The sequence below is a fragment of the Lepidochelys kempii genome, chromosome 6, assembly GCF_965140285.1.
Source record: "Lepidochelys kempii isolate rLepKem1 chromosome 6, rLepKem1.hap1, whole genome shotgun sequence".
NCBI lineage: Eukaryota > Metazoa > Chordata > Testudines > Cheloniidae > Lepidochelys > Lepidochelys kempii.
Genome location: NC_136385.1, coordinates 48,886,195 through 48,905,942, shown reverse-complemented (window position 1 = coordinate 48,905,942; position 19,748 = coordinate 48,886,195). Strand labels below are relative to the sequence as shown.

The window sequence follows — 19,748 nt, the reverse complement described above, 5'->3', positions numbered from 1 at the left end:
GCAGCATTGGCATCCCAGCCACCATCTGGCAGTTTGCTAGTGACTGGTGAGTGATGTGGCACTGCCCAGGAAAGTCCTGATTGTACAAGCACCCAGTCCCACCAATTGGTCCGGCTGCACTATTTAAGCCAGAAGGAGACACCGGAAGTTGTCTGTGCATCTGAGTGAATTCTGTCTGGCTGATACATAGGCCCCTGCCTTCTTGCCTGACTCCTGAGCTCTGCTTTCCTGACTTGTCCCTGATTCCTACTTCCCTGCCTGTTGCTGGTTCTTGCCTTCTCATCTTATTCCTCATCCCTGCCCTGGTCTCTGGCTCTGACCCTTGGCTCGACTCCTGATTCTCACTCCAGCCCTGATCCTTGACTTAACTTCTGGCTCTGAGCTTTGGCATGACTCTGACTCCTGCTCTAGCCGTCTGAGTCCTGGTTGGAACACCCCCATCCTCCCCTTGATTTTGGTTTAATTGTCAAGAAAGGGCAATTTACCCCAATCTCCCTTTTGCTAGGATGTTCATTTTCCTTCCATTTATGTATGTATGAATTTATTTGTGTGTTTGTACACATGCGCACACGTATTGGGGGGTGATCCCTCTTTGTTTATTTGAGGCTTTGTGGTCTCTAATAATCTTCCTACAAGGATTGTAAAGTGAGGATGTAGAGCTGAAGTGGAGGGAGATTCAAAGGGAGAGCAGGTAGGAGCAGTTTGGGAATTCAGGCTTTCTCGTGGTCTGCTGTCACCAGAATTAAACAGGGCCACAGATGCGGAATTGGGAATGACATTTTAGCTGGCAGATTGTCTATCTTGTGCCGGGTCCTTGGAAGAGATGTATCCACATAAACTACATAGGCCAAAGCAATCACTGAAGCAGAGTTTTATCAAAGCTGAATTTTAATACCCTGTGCCTATAGTACAGCAGATAAGAGTGCCTTACTAGAGAAGTGAGTGAGAGGATGGATTTGCTTATGTGTTGCCTGAGATTAACAAGATTTTTATAAAAAGAAAAGGAGGACTTGTGGCACCTTAGAGACTAACAAATTTATTTGAGCATAAGCTTTCGTGAGCTACAGCCCACTTCATCGGATGCATTCAATGGAAAATACAGTGGGGAGATTTATATACACAGAGAACATGAAACAATGGGTGTTACCATACACACTGTAATGAGAGTGATCACTTAAGGTGAGCTATTACCAGCAGGAGAGCGGGGGGGGAGATTTTGTAGTGATAATCAAGATGGGCCATTTCCAGCAGTTGACAAGAAAGTCTGAGGAACAGCGGGGGTGGGGGAAGATAAACATGGGGTAATAGTTTTACTTTGTGTAATGACACATCCACTCCCAGTCTTTATTCAAGCCTAAGTTAATTGTATCCAGTTTGCAAATTAATTCCAATTCAGCAGTCTCTCCTTGGAGTCTGTTTTGGAAAGTTTTTTGTTGAAGAATTGCCACTTTTAGGTCTGTAATCGAGTGACCAAAGAGATTGAAGTGTTCTCTAAATGGTTTTTGAATGTTATAATTCTAGATGTCTGATTTGTGTCCATTTATTCTTTTACGTAGAGACTGTCCAGTTTGACCAATGTACATGACGGAGGGGCATTGCTGGCACATGATGGCATATATCACATTGGTAGATGTGCAGGTGAATGAGCCTCTGATGTGATTAGGCCCTATGATGGTGTCTCCTGAATAGATATGTGGACACAGTTGGCAACGGGCTTTGTTGCAAGGATAGGTTCCTGGGTTAGTGGTTCTGTTGTGTGGTATGTGATTGCTGGTGAGTATTTGCTTCAGTTTGGGGAGCTGTCTGTAAGCAAGGACTGGCCTGTGTCCCAAGATCTGTGAGAGTGATGGGTCGTCCTTCAGGATAGGTTGTAGATCCTTGATGATGCGTTGGAGAGGTTTTAGTTGGGGGCTGAAGGTGATGCTAGTGGTGTTCTGTTATTTTCTTTGTTGGGCCTGTCCTGTAGTAGGTAGCTTCTGGGTACTCTTCTGGCTCTGTCAATCTGTTTCTTCACTTCAGCAGGTGGATATTGTAATTGTAAGAATGCTTGATAGAGATCTTGTAGGTGTTTATCTCTGTCTGAGGGGTTGGAGCAAATGTGGTTGTATCGTAGAGCTTGGCTGTAGACAATGGATCGTGTGGTGTGGTCTGGATGAAAGCTGGAGGCTAGTCGGTAAGTACAGCGGTCAGTAGGTTTCCGGCATAGGGTGGTGTTTATGTGACCATCGCTTATTAGCACCATAGTGTCCAGGAAATGGATCTCTTGTGTGGACTGGTCCAGGCTGAGGTTGATGGTGGGATGGAAATTGTTGAAATCATGGTGGAATTCCTCAAGGGCTTCTTTTCCATGGGTCCAGATGATGAAGATGTCATCAATGTAGCGCAAATAGAGTAGGGGCATTAGGGGATGAGAGCTGAGGAAGCGTTGTTCTAAGTCAGCCATAAAAATGTTGGCATATTGTGGAGCCATGCGGGTACCCATGGCAGTGCCACTGATTTGAAGGTATACATTGTCCCCAAATGTGAAATAATTATGGGTGAGGACAAAGTCACAAAGTTCAGCCACCAGGTTTGCCGTTACGTTATCGGGGATACTGTTCCTGATGGCTTGTAGTCCATCTTTGTGTGGAATGTTGGTGTAGAAGGCTTCTACATCCATAGTGGCCAGGATGGTGTTTTCAGGAAGATCACCGATGGATTGTAGTTTCCTCAGGAAGTCAGTGGTGTCTCGAAGATAGCTGGGAGTGCTGGTAGCGTAGGGCCTGAGGAGGCCAGACAATCCTGCTGTCAGGATGCCAATGCCTGAGATGATGGGGCGTCCAGGATTTCCAGATTTACGGATCTTGGGTAGCAAATAGAATACCCCAGGTCGGGGTTCCAGCGGTGTGTCTGTGCGGATTTGTTCTTGTGCTTTTTCAGGGAGTTTCTTGAGCAGATGGTGTAGTTTCTTTTGGAAACCCTCAGTGGGATCAGAGGGTAATGGCTTGTAGACAGTGGTGTTGGAGAGCTTCCTAGCAGCCTCTTGTTCATGTTCCGACCTATTCATGATGACGACAGCACATTCTTTGTCAGCCTTTTTGATTATGATGTCAGAGTTGTTTCTGAGGCTGTGGATGGCATTGTGTTCTGCACGGCTGAGGTTATGGGGCAAATGATGCTGCTTTTCCACAGTTTCAGCACGTGCACGTCGCCGAAAGCACTCCATGTAGAAGGCCAGTCAGTTGTTTCAACCTTCAGGAGGAGTCCACCCAGAATCCTTCTTTTTGTAATCTTGGTAGGAAGGTCTCTGTGGGTTAGTATGTTGTTCAGAGGTGTGTTAGAAATATTCCTTGAGTCGGAGACGTCGAAAATAGGATTCTAGGTCACCACAGAACTGTATCATGTTCATGGGGGTGGAGGGGCAGAAGGAGAGGCCCCGAGATAGAACAGATTCTTCTGCTGGGCTAAGAGTATAGTTGGATAGATTAACAATATTGCTGGGTGAGTTAAGGGAACCACTGTTGTGGCCCCATGTGGCATGTAGTAGTTTAGATAGTTTAGTGTCCTTTTTCTTTTATAGAGAAGCAAAGTGTGTGTTGTAAATGGCTTGTCTAGTTTTTGTAAAGTCCAGCCACGAGGAAGTTTGTGTGGAAGGTTGTTTTCTTATGAGAGTATCCAGTTTTGAGAGCTCATTCTTAATCTTTCCCTGTTTGCTGTAGAGGATGTTGATCAGGTGGTTCTGCAGTTTCTTTGAGAGCGTGTGGCACAAGCTGTCAGCATAGTCTGTGTGATATATAGATTGTAATGGATTTTTTACCTTCAGTCCTTTTGGTATGACGTCCATCTGTTTGCATTTGGAAAGGAAGATGATGTCTGTCTGTATCTGTATGAGTTTTTCATGAAGTTGATAGATTTCCACTCCATATGGCTAATTCAGTGCATTGCATAATGACAGGTTTCAGAGTAGCAGCTGTGTTAGTCTGTATTCACAAAAAGAAAAGGAGGACTTGTGGCACCATAGAGACTAACAAATTTATTTGAGCATAAGCTTTTGTGAGCTACAGCCCACTTCATCGGATGCATTTAGTGGAAAATACAGTGAGGAGATTTATATACATAGAGAACATGAAACAATGGGTGTTACCATACACACTGTAATGAGAGTGATCACTTAAGGTGAGCTATTACCAGCAGGAGAGCTCTGATGCCTCGATTGATTGATATTGCAATATGCTCTCATTGCCTATCTAGTTATTGTCTGGAAGGCATCTTAGATTCTGAATTTATTTTCCATTTGCACGCGGTTTGTCAGTCCTTCATTAGGGTCAAGGTGAGCACATTTCTGGGAGAAGGAAAAGAAGGGCTTATATATTTCACAACCTAAGAAAAAAGTTCTTGCTAATAATGGTTGCTTTCTTAGCTATTTTCAGTAAAAATGATTGCTGCTACAGATAATGAGTGGCTAACAAGAAGTAAGGAGAGGTGAGTTGGTGAAGATTAAAATAAAAACCTATTTGACTTGCACATTATTTGAAGTTCAGTTGTTTCTTTTTCCTCAGGTTTCAGAGTAACAGCCGTGTTAGTCTGTATTCGCAAAAAGAAAAGGAGTACTTGTGGCACCTTAGAGACTAACCAATTTATTTGAGCATGAGCATCCGATGAAGTGAGCTGTAGCTCACGAAAGCTCATGCTCAAATAAATTGGTTAGTCTCTAAGGTGCCACAAGTACTCCTTTTCTTTTTCCTCAGTATTTTTCACTGTTTATGTAGCTGTGTAATTCTCATTTTCCGATGGCACTAAAAGCATAGGTATTGCCATTTAGCATGAGAAGCCTATTCCAGGACTGTATGATTTAAGAAGATCTACATTCAAACTTTTTGTTGGGTATCCATTATGCAACTCTGAACCTTTTGCTTTCTACATCTCAGTATGTGTACATGCTGGTTCAAATGACTCCCTGAATTAGAATACTAAGCCCTGGTCTACATTACAAATTTATGTCGGTATTACTACTTACTTACTATTTTCCATACCCCTGAGCAACACTGTTATACTGACCTAGGCCGTGGCATATACCATGCTATGTCAAGCCCTAAGCCTTAAAATTAACTTTGTCTGAAAAAACCCATCAGTGCTGAATTGGCCGTAGCAAAAATCCCATCACTCTTCCAGTAAATTTAATAACCAAAAGCCTGTGCTCTAAAGGGCCAATCCAAATGCCCCTGAAATCAATATTAGTCTTTCCTTTGACTTTGGGGGCCCTAAGGTGGAATTGTCCTCTGGGGCACACCGAACATTTTGGTTCTGGTTTGTGCCATATCTAAGGGCATGGCTACACTTGCAGATATAGTGCACTTTGAGTTAAACCAGCTTTCGGAGAGTGCAGTAGGGAAAGCGCCGCAGTCTGTCCACACTGACAGCTTCAAGCACACTGGCGTGGCCACATTTGTGGCACTTGCAGCAGCATTGGGAGCGGTGCATTATGGGCAGCTATCCCAGCATGCAAGTGACTGCAACGTGCTTTTCAAACGGGGGTGGGGTGGGGTGGAGTGTGACAAGGGAGTGTGTTGTGTGTATGTGGGGGAAGAGAGAGATGGTTTTTGGGGTGCTCAGAGCATGTCAGCATGCTGTCTTATAAGTTCAGACAGCAGCAGACCCCTCACCCCCCACGTCTCTCTCTCACACACAGCATTCCACACTAATGGCTTGCTTCGTCTCAGAGCAGATAAGCTGCCGGCTGTCAGAAATGGAGCTTTCAAAGGGCATATCCGCATTTCTGCAGTGATTCAAAATCAATGACAAGAGTGGCCACTTGACTTAAGGGGATTATGGGATGTTTCCGGAGGCTGATCAGAGTGCAGTAATACAACATCTCGTTCACACTGGCACCATGGCACTCCAGCGGGGGTGCAGCAAACATTATTCCACTTGCTGAGGTGGAGTACCAGCCGCGCTGTAGCCAGGGAGTCAGAGTGCTCTACGTGCCTTGCCAGTGTGAATGGGTAGTGAGCTAGTGCACCCGGGGCTCCTTTATTGCGCTGTAACTCACAAGTGTAGTTATGCCCTATGTAAACTATGAAAGTACTCAGGGATGGGATCATGTCTTTCTTTGGGTCTTTTACAGAGCTGAGCCCACTGCTGCCACTAATGAATAATGATGATAAGAAGATGGAGTATAAGCCATCAAAGTCCTGCATCCAAACACTCCTCATCTTTGGAGTGTTTAAAATACAGATATGGATCAAGACCCAAATTCTGAAGCATGGGCCAAATTGCAATGTTATGGCCTATTCAGTGCAATATGAACTTTGTAACAGTTCTCCTATCCATGCTCTGTACCTTGATTGATTCAAATTAATTTCAGTGGTTTGGTCATTTCATTAGGCACTGCAGTTTAGCATGCATGATAGGACTTGATCTAAGTATGAATAATGAATGAAGTTGAAAACTACAGATACCATATATGGCTGCAATACTCCAACATGACGAAAAATCATTAGAATTTAGTTTATTTTATATTTTCTCTTTCTCTGAATGTGCTATTTGTTCGAACTTCTTTCTGGCTTGCTGGAACAGGTTTCTTACATTTTGATCCTTTTAATACTGTCGCACAGTAAATACTGTGAGGGTAGGTAGTTAATTGATTTCTTTATTTTTACCTGTGCTAGCCCAAGAAATTCTAAGTAGACTCAGAACAACTCAGCCCGCTATCAGTGACCTTTATGAAATGGCGTTAGGAAATTCTGACTCCTCAGAGAACTGTCGAGATATCCAGCTTTGGATGTAGGGAATTGCAGCTGTCCCCATGCTGTAAAAATGAAAAGACAAAAATAAGGTAATATTCAAATATAAAGTAAATCACGTCCTGAGAGCCATGCCGAAAAAGAAAATAAATCAAATATTACATAAAAAAGCTATTCTGAGAGTGTTAATATTACCCATTTAAGCACGCAAGTCAGCAATTGTCAAAGTTAATGTTTCACACTCAGCATTAATTCTGTCTCTTGTGAATAGCAGCACAGGTTTTAATCAGTTATGACAAACTGCTTCACACGTGATACAATTGGATATCACAGAGCTTTTCCTGCAACACTAGGGCTCAGTCCCAGAGGCTTGAAGGCATAGTGCTTACCAACAATAGAGCCTTAGGATACGACGACTCTGCAAAGGAAAACCTGCAGCATTAAGACAGGTTTCAGAGTAGCAGCCGTGTTAGTCTGTATCCACAAAAAGAAAAGGAGGACTTGTGGCACCTTAGAGACTAACCAATTTATTTAAGCATAAGCTTTTGTGATCTACAGCTCACTTCATCGGATGCATCTAAGCAGTAAGTTTCACAACCTGGGTCAATTGACTTGGGCTTGCAGAGCTTGGGCTGCAGGGCTAAAAATAGCAGTGTAAACATTCCTGCTAGGGCTGCAGATTGGGTTCTGAGACCTCCTTGCTGGGTTTCAGAGTCTAGGCTCCAGCCCAAGCCTGAATGTCTACACTGCCATTGTTAGCCCTGCAACTCAAGTCCCATGAGCCCACGTCAAGTGACCTGGACTCTGAGGCTTGGTGCGGTGATGCGGGTTTTTTGTTTTTTGTTTTTTTGCAGTATAGACCTATCCTTAGAAATCAATGGGACTACACATTTTAAGAAGTACTACACCAAGTCATAAATGTTTGCAGGATCCAGACCCTTAAATAACTTAGTTGGAGTTACTCGACTGCACAACAGTCAGGAGTAGGAATGTTTTAGCCAGTGACAGCCAGAAAATCCCTTATCATTATGGGAGAGGGGGAAGAAGCTCACTGGATAACACTGTGGCACCTGGCTTCCAACACCCATGTGGGCTTTCTGCTTCTTCTCTCTCTGGTCCCTGGTCAGAGTGAAGAAGTGGGGAGAGCAAGGGGGAGGATGTCTTGATCTCTCCCAGTTACCCTCAGATTGGCACTATGCCATAAAACAGAGTCTCAGGGTTTCTCCAACACCCACCCACACCAACTCTCCCAGGAACCTCCAGCCCCTCAGCAATTCCTCTTTGAGACTTGCCCATACTAACTCCCTCCAATATTCTGGAACCCAATGGCTTTGCCAGGACCTTTGGCTGTGCTAGCAAGCCCATAAACCAGGGCCTTCAGCTCCCTTCCCAAGCCTCATTTGATTCTGGCTGGTTTGGGAAATAGTTTCCTACCTGCCCAGCAGGTTCCTGGGGGCAGGGAAAAATCAATTAGTTTGTTCTCAGAATTGAGAAAAGTCACATATGGAGCTGCCACAAAATTTGTCAGGTGGGAAAGAGTTACACTTCAGGAAGGGCGGTGGGGGGGAGCTTGGTTCATAGTCCTGTCCAAGAATGCCACAGGTTGCTTTGCCTTCTCTACAGCTGGGATAGAGCAGGCTGCTACTTACGCAGGCTACTTCTACACTTTAAACACTGCAGCAGTGCAGCTGTACTGCTTCACTGTAGACATTACCTTCGCCTACGGGAGTGTTTCTCTCATTGGTTTAAGTAACTCACCTCCCCAAGAGGCAGTAGCTAGGTCGACAGAAGAATTGTAGTGAAGACCAGGCCTCAGGCAGCTGTCATGCCATAGGTGGCTATGGTATGGCAGCTGCCTGAATGAGGCTGCCAGGGGAACTCCTCTCCTGTCTCCCACCAGCACTTCTAGGAGCACATCATCTAATTTCCAGGCTCCTCTTCTCAGACGGCTACTCAGCAGCATCCAGAAGAGAGAGAAAGCCAGTGTGTTGCTGTGCTGAATGGGAGCCCTGAACAGCTGCTCTCCATGCCAATGCCTGCTTACTTAGCCACAGTTGGGAGTTGAAAAGTCTGGAGTCCCCCACCTCCAACAAATGCCATGGTTGCTCTCATCAGCCAATGAAGGAGTTGTATTGATGGATTTATATAAGGAGGCGAGAGAATGGAATAGTTGTTTGTTTTGTTCCCAGGGTCAGGCTGGAATGTATAAGGAACAGTATTTTAACCAGGGAGTGTCACATTTATCGCCAACTGAGGTGAAATTTTTGTGTATGGATTCTGATGGCACATCACTGTCGTGAAAGAATGAAGGGAAGAGGTGATGCTGCTGGGATCTCAGTGTGATATTTTGGCTAGACTGTGTATAACAACCCTGATTCTTAGATTTTTAGATCACCCACTTTACTGCAAACAGTGGGGAATCCTTCCTCTCACACTCCTGCATCCTGTGTCACCTTCCCAAATCCAGCTCATTCCACCCTTGCAGCTCCCCCACAACTGGGCTTCTTCCCCACCACCCTATAAGGACTGGGAGAGCTATCCGCTGTAGTGTTTAAGTGTTGAAAAGGTGAAGGGAAGTGGAAAGTGATAATCAGCTGCAAACGTGAATGAAGCCACACCAGAACGAAAAAACAGAATGGGCAAAAAGAACAGAAAAGAGCTCAATTGTGATTCATGGTGGGTCACCTCTGGGTCACTTTCATGAACTGAGATCTATAACATCAAATGACATTTGCTATTGTGGGCTGCTGCTTGGTGCAAGAAGAAAATGAAAGGCAATTAGCCTCCACCTTCCTTCCTTTTCTTTTTTGGATCTGTAATAAACCCCTATCTACATACACATGTAGACACCAGAGCAGGAATTGAACTGAGGGCTTTCTGCACCAAAAATACAGGTTTACTATTTGAGCTAAAGGACACCTCATTTAGCTGTAAGAAAGGAGAAGGCTGTAGGACCAGCCACAAGAGGGAGATGCAATCACATACACTAAACCAAAGGATTACAACTCCACATAATTTACAATTTAGATTGTCTGCATTGAAGAATTGGATATTAATGCAATTTGAAATGCAACTACTTGTGTCTTTCTAATTGTCTTTTCCCTGTTTTTGAAGAAACAGCACTGCCCTGATTTTTTTGTATATGTTTTTCTTCAAAAATAGCTGGTTTTCCTGATACCATTAAAAGGGAGAGCTGGATAGTGGGTCAGTGTATTTAATCTTATCATTTATATTATAATGGCTTAGGTTTGAATAGTGCTTCAAAGATGAATACAGGGCAAACTCCTTCCCTGTGCAGCTTACAATTTAAAGCAGAATTGGCAAAGGGAGGCTGTATCAGTGTCTGAAATGATTGCCTAATGTCCAGTACGGGAACAGGATTTTGAACCAGGACAAGCATGTGCATTTTAATTTTTTTAAGATCCTCTGACCCCAAGAGAGGCCTGCAGAAATAGGGACAAATGGACTCATTTTAATAAAGGCCCAGTACTACTGTTAGTATGACAATTATCAAAACTGCCACTAACTCTGGTTGTGCAGGATTGGACCCTACATAGGCAACTGTGACTATAAAGCATACAGAACATATGACTCATATCTGAGTTCTAATCTAGTACAGCAGTAAGCACCAAATCTCTTACAGGAGATGATGTGCTTGATACCCATTCTTCTAGCAAAGGGAAGATCTCTTTACTGTAGAATATCACCAGCACAGCTGTGGACTTTATAATAAAGTGTGAACCCAGGAGACCAGGCAAGCAGAAATATTTTTAGACCTCAGCTGAAGTGACCAAAAATTGTTACCATGTGAAGGCTGTTCAATGGTGTATGGGAAATGTGTCCCAGTTCTATTCCCAGTGGAGAAGTATCCTGGAGAAGTATGCATTTCACAGAAACCACCTCCCCATGTTAGTGCCTTTCCCAGCAGAAAGGGTCAAGATTAAATTGGCATGGAGAATGAGCCCTCCATGGGGGAGCTGCTGCTTCCACTGCTAATGATATAAGTATATTGCATTTACCTGGTTTCTCAAACTAAGCTGTGAAATTCACTCATGAGATTTTATTAAAAGAAATTGCCTTTCTCACCTATCTCTTAGATGGCTATCTCCTTCTTCGCAACCACAAACAATGATTGCTATTCCGGAGAATGCAAGGCATGGCTGGGGGCAGAGGGGTTATTCCATACTCAGGGCTTGTTTCCCCCCACCCCCCAAAGTTCATCTGTATTGCGCAATCTAATTAGATGTAAAGTGCAGTGCACACTGGGTATGAGCTGATGTGAACCTGAAAGGAAATATTTGGATTACAAGTTGAGTATTTTGGCCTTGTGACAACAGGACCGTGCTGAAAAAGCTCAGGACCTGAGCCCACTCCTGAATGCCTTCGCTGAATTTTGAAATGTATGTGAATCAAAACTTGGAATTTAAACCAGAGACAAAACCCAAGCTGACCTTGCTTGGCTGGTTATTTATTTCTTTATTTTTTAATTTAAAGGCAGGCTTTGTGGGCCGGGTGTATGTTCCAGCCTTTGGCGAGAAAGATAAAATGCTGTGCTGATAGTTGGCAGTGGCAGGATGATGGTGGTCAGGAAAGATTGATTGGTGACAAGAATTTGGCAAAAAGTGAGAGACAAGCATATGATCCAATACCAGAATATTGTCAGAACAAAAAAGGCAAACCAAAATTATACTAAACTGAAAAGTTTCTGGTTAGCAGTGGTCCTTCAGTCAGTCGAGCAGCAGTAATGATCTTCAGTTTAGTCATATTTTAAGACAATTTCCTGCTTTCATCAACAAGCATATTTTGATCACATTTATCATACTTTGTAAGCAGTAGTAGAGATGTGCTGTTTACACACATCAAAGCATTAATGGACTTTGTTCTTGTCTAACTAACCACATTGACTGGCTGTTGTGCACTGACACTTAGCAAGTAGTAATACCCATGACACTGTAAGTGAAGCCTAGAAGAGTAAATGTTTGTATTGCCTGATTGGAAACTTCGATATGACCTATCTTTTGGATTCACTATCCTGTTTGGAGTTTGATTTATTTGAGATGATTAATTTAATTTTATTACTGAGGCAAAAAAGTTCTTGGAATGTCAAGAGTGTATGTTGAAGCCTAGACTATCCCTTAGGCTGTATATACTCACAATTTGAGAATTCTGCTCTCCTGGCTATCTGTTTTGAAATTTAGCAGCAAAGTTGAATAAGTATGGGAGCTGTCAGATGTGTAGCCATAAGCATGTTGTTGGTGCTCTGTATACATGGGCAAGTACAGAGTGCATACAAAAGTCAAGTGACTTGGCCTGCTAAGTAAGACTTTGGTTGATCTGTGGTATAACTTGATCCTGTTTTCTGTATGTGCACTTAAGGAAGGGGGAAAAAATCACTTAGGCATCAGAAACATCCTAAAAATATTGAACTTGGAAGAATACACTACACCATACAAAGTTTCAGGGACACCTACGGGGTGTAGTTGGCAAACCAAGAGAGCAAATCAAAGATCTAAATTGCCAAGGGAACTGAAAAACAGTTGAAACAGAGGAGAGCGGGGCACTTTTTTTCTTTTGCCTAGAAAGTACTATGAATTGTTTTGTTTCCATTTGTGCCATGCACTTTTAATACACTATTAAGGACACTTGTGTAAACAACACCTGTGCACAAGTGTGGAGAGGCACAAAGTGTGGAAAATTAATTGTTTTTCCTTGTTGTTGAGAAGTAAAAATACTGAGATGAGTCCTGAGGGATAATCTACAGAAGGTATGTGGATTAGCTCCTTATTATCAGTGCTTCATTGTCCAGTCATTAAAAGTCTTCTTTTAGTTAAGTCTAGTAAAGGCACTCTCTCCATTGCCTGTTGTTAACCTTGTTAAAGCATGGCTGTCAGATTCTCCTGAGGAACTGCAATTTACACATCTGCATAAAAAGTGACAGTGTTTGGAGACCTCTGGTTGTTATTACTGAAATGCCAGAAAAGTTCCTGAACTATGTCATTTGAACTTTTGTTCAGCTGCCATTTTTAAGATATTTAAAAAGTGTTTGACATTGAATGTGCTAGTGATGCAGTAGTCTAATAAGGCAATTAATATATTGTCTTGTAAAGACAAGTAAAGAAATTAAAGAATACCAGAAGAACTATGGGTAAGCATACTGGAGACACTCTATCACAAGGGAATAAGGAAACTTTCCCTGGGCTAATGGACACAGCGAGTATTGTGGACGAGTTGTGGTTAGTCTCAGGCTGGGTGAAGAGGAAAGAACATCTTCTTAGGTGTAAGAACCCGTTGCCACACACCAATAGCTGATGATTTGGGACACACACGGCACTGAACTAGAGGGTAGGTCAACCTTCACAGCGTCAAAGAGGAACATATTTATGTAGTTGCTTATCAGGAGTTCTACGGGGAACATAAAGACCAAAATACGCATGAGAGAGAAAATCCTCCCTTAGGCTATTCTAGCATCCTGCATTTCTGCTTTGGAGGTACATCTGCTAGATTCCCTTAGTCAGCATAGTGGATAAGGCTTAATGTTCTTCCTCATCACTAAAAACACTAAATAGGCATATCACAATATATTATAAGGTTATTAAATACAACCCCTTGACACTGGCTAACACAAATCCCAGCTGCTATTACAGGTGCTTAAAAGTAGTGAATTGTGATGTATCAGGACATGACTAGATAAACGTTAGTGGTAGCATAGGCATTCAATTTCTTCTTGCCCTGCTTCACAATTTCTTTCTTGTGAAGGCAAGAGTATGAGAGTCTATATTCCACCCCCTTGGACAGAGTGTTGTGAATTTGTTTCAGAGCCATTCATCTGTACAGCCCAACATACAGTCCAACCTGTTTTAAGTGACCAGTGATGGCATGACCAATGCTTAACAGAGGTAGACAGGTACTTAATAATAAGGTGTAGGATTGGCCCCTAAATTATAATAGGAAGCAGTTATGGCCAGTAGTAAGTGTTTGCAGAATTAGGCTCTTAATGATATTTGTGCTTCATAAGAACACTTCTGTAGGCCTGCCTTTTTTCTTAATTTCCCTAATATCTTTATATTAGGGAAAGGGGGTCTCATAGCCAGTTGGCGCCTCTGTTTCCCCTCCCCCGCAGCCAACCCATAGGAGACAGAAAAACCCACTTCCCCATTCCTCCATGCACAATATACTAGATGGGGCCCTCTGCAGCTCCCCCATTTGGCCCCAGTTTGGCGTTAGGGCATCACTCCTTTTAGTCGAACCAAATTTCCCCCTAACTGGGGGTGGGGCACCCACATTCTTTGATAGAATTTATGTATAGTAGCACTCCAGCTGTAAAACTTTTAATTCTACAAGCTGTGCTACCTATTTGACAATGTTAACTAAAACTCCTGTCTATCTAATATTTAAGAAAACAATCCCATGGTGCCATTTTTTTTATAGAGCGAGGTGAGACTACATAACTTGTAGCTGTTATAAGATTTGAGTTCACATATTTTCTTTTTAGCACATTTTAGTTTTCCTTTAAAAAAAAAAAGCAGTAATAAAACCTGCACACATCCTTATCAAAGGTGTTGAGCACCTGCAGTTCCATTGACTTATATTGGGTGTATGGATGCTCAGCGCCTCTGAAAATCTGTCCATGAAAAGCTATTGTTTGTTCCAGCTGGCACAAGTACAGAGTTATTTGAATGTATCTGATTGCTGCACATATATACAGAGGGTGAACTCCTGGCCTCATTGAAATCAAGAGGAGTTTTTCCATTGACCCAGGTTTCATCCAGATTCTTCATATTAAGATTAATTAGTGTATGTAGTGTGTATACACAGTATCATAATTTTCAAGTAGTATCACATCTATTTTAACTTTAAAAAAATAATCTTGGAAATTAGTTTATTTTATTTAAAAGGATTAGTTATATGCCAGATGAGGATGATGATGACAAATGCAAACCTACATGCTACATTTTCAAAGTGTGTAACAGATACACTCACAATAATGTTTCTGCATTTGAGATGCAAATCGGTCACTGAATGTGCAAACGAGTAGTTGCAATTAGCTGATTTGCATATGCAGGTATGAGTTTTTGCAACATGCCAGTAATATGCACATTTAATGATATGGGTTTAAATAATGAGAATGGTATCTTTTTTCTATCTTTTGTTTTTCTTCTGTGATTGGCTCACAACAAAATTTGCTCTTCCATTTTAAGGATTTTATGAGTTTCTGACCAACAGAATGGAAGACCTGATGTAAGCTATGCTATAGCAGTTCCGGAGGAACAGTTATAATTCTTATAAGCCTACTTGTTTATTAAATTTGGAGAAAAGCATTGTATCTTGTCTCTGTAGACACTGGAGAACTGAAAATAACCTTGTCCCTAGTTTTACTAGCTTAGCAACCTCTTTGTAAAACTCCCCACGGGGACTCTTCTGTTGTTCTTGAACAGGCCCAGTACAGACCTATATAGCTAAATCACATCTAGTGCAGGGTTTTTCTTTTTTTTTTTTTTTTTTAACCTTCCTGTCTCATGTAATTGTAGTAATTGAGTCTGGCTGCACAGTCAGCTAGGTTTGTTACCAGAGACATTGTGACAGAAATGATACAAAAGTGAGAAGACGCAGCCAGTGCTCTCTGCATCATGATTTTTTCCCTCTAATCCATGGACATATTATGAGTTTAAGGCTGGATTGACTGTTCTTTCTTCTTGTGAGCAAAAATATGCCCTAGTAAGACAAATCAGTAACTGGTTTTGGTACTTTTAAAACAGAGGAAGAGATCCTATATATATATATATAATTTTGGTGTTGTACCACTATTTCCTTAAGAGTGACAAAAGAATTGAGAGAATATAGCCATTTCAATTTACAAGTCAATAAGGTATGTTGAACTGCATGCCAAAGATATCAACTCTACCACTGTAGTTGTCGCATATTTATTTGATTATAGTGTTATTAAATTGTTGCACAAATACGTACAGATATAAAGCAAGAACAAAAATATCCTGTTTTCTTTGGACTTTATGAACTTCTTTGCATATTATTTTCCAGACAATTTTAAAAATCTAGTTCAATTGTTTAATGTATTTGTATTATTTATACCACTGTTAGTTGAAGAGTTATTCCAGAAGAAAAGAAATTGATCTATGTATTATCTTAAATCTTTGTATTAATGTGCCATGCCGTGTTGTTTTGGTATTGTTGGGGATTTTTTAGAAGATTGGGTATGAGATTATTGCATTTTTTAAAATTTACCAATTAAACAGAACATTGTTAAAATATCTCGCATTGATTTAGTGCAAATATTACACAATGTTTGTGTTTCTTGGGGACATGCTTTACTTGCTTTGGAGCATAACTGTTACACTCATTGAATTCAGTGAGAAGTTTAAAAAATATTGATATTTGACTTAAATTTTAAAAACAGTCTCAGATCATGATTCATAATATCAATAATGAAAAATATATTAAGGGTATTTAAAAAAACAACACAACATTTGGGATCGGGTATCATCTGAGATGTGTTTCAGTTCTTCATTTCTCAAACTGCCTATATAAAGATGTGTTGCACTCACTGTCAGCAACTCCATTCATTTACTTTTTTTAAGCTATTAAGAAGAAATGCTTTCCTTTTTTAAGGCAGAAATGTCTTTTAACTATGTTACTATGAGGCAATAAATTCGTTCTGTAAGTTATTGATCTGTAAAGCTGGTTTCTAGATAAACATTCAGAGTATCTATGTCCTGAGGTTTTAAGTCCTGTTGTTCTTTATACCCCAGGACTATATAGATACTTTGAATTGTTTATCTAGAAACTAGCTTTGCAGATCACTAACTTACAAATGAATTTTTTGCCCTCTTATAGCATAGTTGAGAATGTTAAAAAACACAATTAAAGTAATGAGATCATGAGTATAAAAATCTCAGTGAATATGTTTAAGGTTTATATTCTCATGCTATTTAAATACAGAGAATATGATGTTTTTGTTCATTTGTCCTGCTATATAATTATATCTTTTACCAGCATATATATACAATTGTATAGGCTGTATGTGTACAAAATACACCTACACGGGGCATGTTAGTTAGGGGGTTCTGTCAACAGGAATGCTGTTCCAGGGGGCAGGAATTCCAAAAGAGAAGGTACTCTTTTGCTATCTCGACTTCATACTGCCCTGGGCCAACCCCAGTGAGAACACTCATGTCCCGTTAAGACCATAGCTAGATTATTGAAAGAAGAGGTGGTGAGGTTCGTCCTCACCCGGCCATCATTTCCACAGCAGATTGCAAATAAATCTACTGCATTGAACCTCACCGTATAGTACAGCAGGTTCCAATTTCAGCAGTTGTCATTTTAGGATAAAATCACAAGTCAGGCTGGTATTTTCATGCCTGCGCTGAATCAGGGATCTCTAGAATGTTCCTATAAACCTCCAGTATAAAGCAGAAGGGTTGCTTTCAGTACTTATACTATACATACCTGTTCCTAGTTGCATAGCAAGTTTCCTACATTAGATTCTCTGCAGTGATCTAGAAAACAATTGGGCAATGAAAATTAAGTTGGATTGCTTCCCCCATCATGTCGAGGGTGGAGAAAGTAAATAAGGAAGTATTATCTCATTATTATCCTTCTCATAACGCAAGAACTAGGGGTCACCAAATGAAATTAATAGGCAGATGGTTTAAAACAAACTAAAGGAAGTATTTCTTCACACAACGCACAGTCAACCTGTGGAACTCTTTGCCAGAGGATGTTGTGAAGGCCAAGATTATAACAGGGTTCAAAAAACAACTAGATAAATTCAGGGAGGATAGGTCAATCAGTGGCTATTAGCCAGGATGAACAGGGATGGTGTCCCTAGCCTCTGTTTGCCAGAAGCTGGGAATAATCAACAGGGAATGGATCACTTGAAATCCTTTCTGAGTTCTCTTCATTCACGCTGGGGCACCTGGCATTGGTCACTCTTGGAGGACAGGATCCTGAGCTAGATGGACCTTTGGTCTGACCCGGAATAGTCATTCTTATGACAAAGCTAGATGCAAAAGGATTTCTGTTTGCATTGTTGGCCATGCAGAAGTCCACAAAATACAGACTTATTTCATGTTATTTAATTGTCCAACATAATACATTTCAGACAGATCTCTGTTTAGTTTTGACCACTTCAGGACAAGGATGTTGTCTTGTTCATTTGTAAAGTTCCATATACACACACAGTCCTTCATAAATATTTAATAATAACAACAACACTGAAATGCAGCCACCTCTCCGGTTGAGGAGCATAGTTACAGACAGCACAGTGCACAAAAGTAGGAGAGCAGCCACTTTTGGCCAGTGGGACAAATCCCCTTTTTCACACAGAGTGCTATGGGATCTTTAATGTAAGTGTACAGCAGATACGACCTTGGGTGAAATCCTGACTCTACTGACATCAGTGGAGTTTTGTGAATAACTTCAGTGTCTCCAGGATTTCACCCTCAATGTTTTAAATAACACAAAATAGCTGGAAAATGAGGAAAGAGAGCTCAAATCACAAGTCATTTAGGAATGATGCATGTGCGTTCTTAATGAAAATTGTATTCCTCCTTCTTCATATTGGTCTCATTTTGCCCTGGGGTGGAAAAGAGAATGGGGAGGGCTGAGTTCTGGGCCAGAACTCAACAAAATGACTCTGGAGTAACTGAGAGCAAAGCTTGCTCCGTATCTGAGTACTAGGTATAAAATGGATATACAAACACCACCAAAAGTGTGGAAGTGCTTACAGATTGTTTTACTGAACCTTTGATATCTTGATATCTTATTTTGTTTTTTAAAGGTACATGACTGATGGTGGTTTGGGCCTGTACACTCGAAGACTGAATCGGCTACCAGATGGGATGGCTGCAGTGCGGGAGACACTGCAGCGTAACACCTCACTGGGACTAGGAGATGCTGACAGGTATGCTTGTGTCAAGCAAATGAATGTTTAGATTGTGCCTTTTTACAGTGTCATAATTTGCAGCTGCTAATGCATGTTGAAATTCAGGTAAATAGCTGTGTAGTGGGATTTCAGTGGTTGACTATGTGGTTGTAAGGATCTCTAATGCTGTGTACCACTTAATGCGTTAGGAAAAGGGAAGAGACACAGCGTAAACCCTTTAAAATATTGTCCTCTGATTGTAATGTGGGTTTCTCAAGTGGGTTTTTCTGAGCTGGAAAGAACAAAAGCATATTTAAAAAATTCTACGTTTAATACATTAGACTTGAAAAAGAAAGGCACAATTCTCTTCTCACTTTCACTTTATTAACTTCAATGAGGAGAATCAAGCCCAAAGCCTGGTATAAGGGCTTTGTCAGGTTATTAAAAGGAACATGATTAACTGGAGAAAAGAGAATCTAAGGAGGTTGATCAAAAAGGAAACTTCTGGAGAAGATATGTGACATGTACATAGCTAGGGTTGTGATGAGTAGAAAAACTTTTGCTTTGTAACAGGATTTGATTCGAAGGACTTCCTATCCCCTCCCAACCATTGTGCCTGATAAATTTAACATAAGCAGTTGATCTATTGCTTGAACCTAGCCTTTGCACTGAGAACATCTGCAGAAGGGCCCATGCATGGCCTGTGAGTTTGCCTCATTGCTTCCATAAAGTGCCCCTAAGTAGTATATGTGGATATTGAGCTTCACTTTTTAACCAGATTTTGAAATTAGCAAATGTTTTTTTCACTGCTAACGGTAAACATTTCCTGGAACATACTGTAATAGACTTCATTTGCTGTGGTTGAGATCTTCTGGTTGGTGACAACTAGATTAATAAGGGTATATAAGTATAGGAGAATCTAGGTGTGGTTTTTGAGGAGAGCAGAAATGGATTTCTTTTGATGCTTCTTTAATACTAGAAAAGGAGCAGAACAAAAAGGTTGAATTCAAACACCTAAACACTGTGAAGAAATTCAGTTTAGTTCTCTGTAAGCAGTCACTGCTTTAGGGCCAGAACATGCCTATATTTTTCAGGAGTTCATATCTTGTGCTGAATTTTGGAGCTTAGACCCATTTCTACTTAAC

The 19,748-nt window shown here is 41.2% G+C and overlaps 1 protein-coding gene across 5 annotated transcripts in view; it reads left to right on the top strand.

The window, feature by feature from the left end:
- Positions 1-19,748, top strand: part of NAV2 (neuron navigator 2) — a 678,242-nt gene that overhangs the window by 545,159 nt on the left and 113,335 nt on the right. For all 5 annotated transcript variants that reach the window (XM_073347852.2, XM_073347851.2, XM_073347849.2 and 2 more), the window contains one exon: positions 18,520-18,642. In XM_073347852.2, coding sequence (XP_073203953.1) covers positions 18,520-18,642 — 123 coding nt within the window. The remainder of the gene's footprint in view (positions 1-18,519; positions 18,643-19,748) is intronic.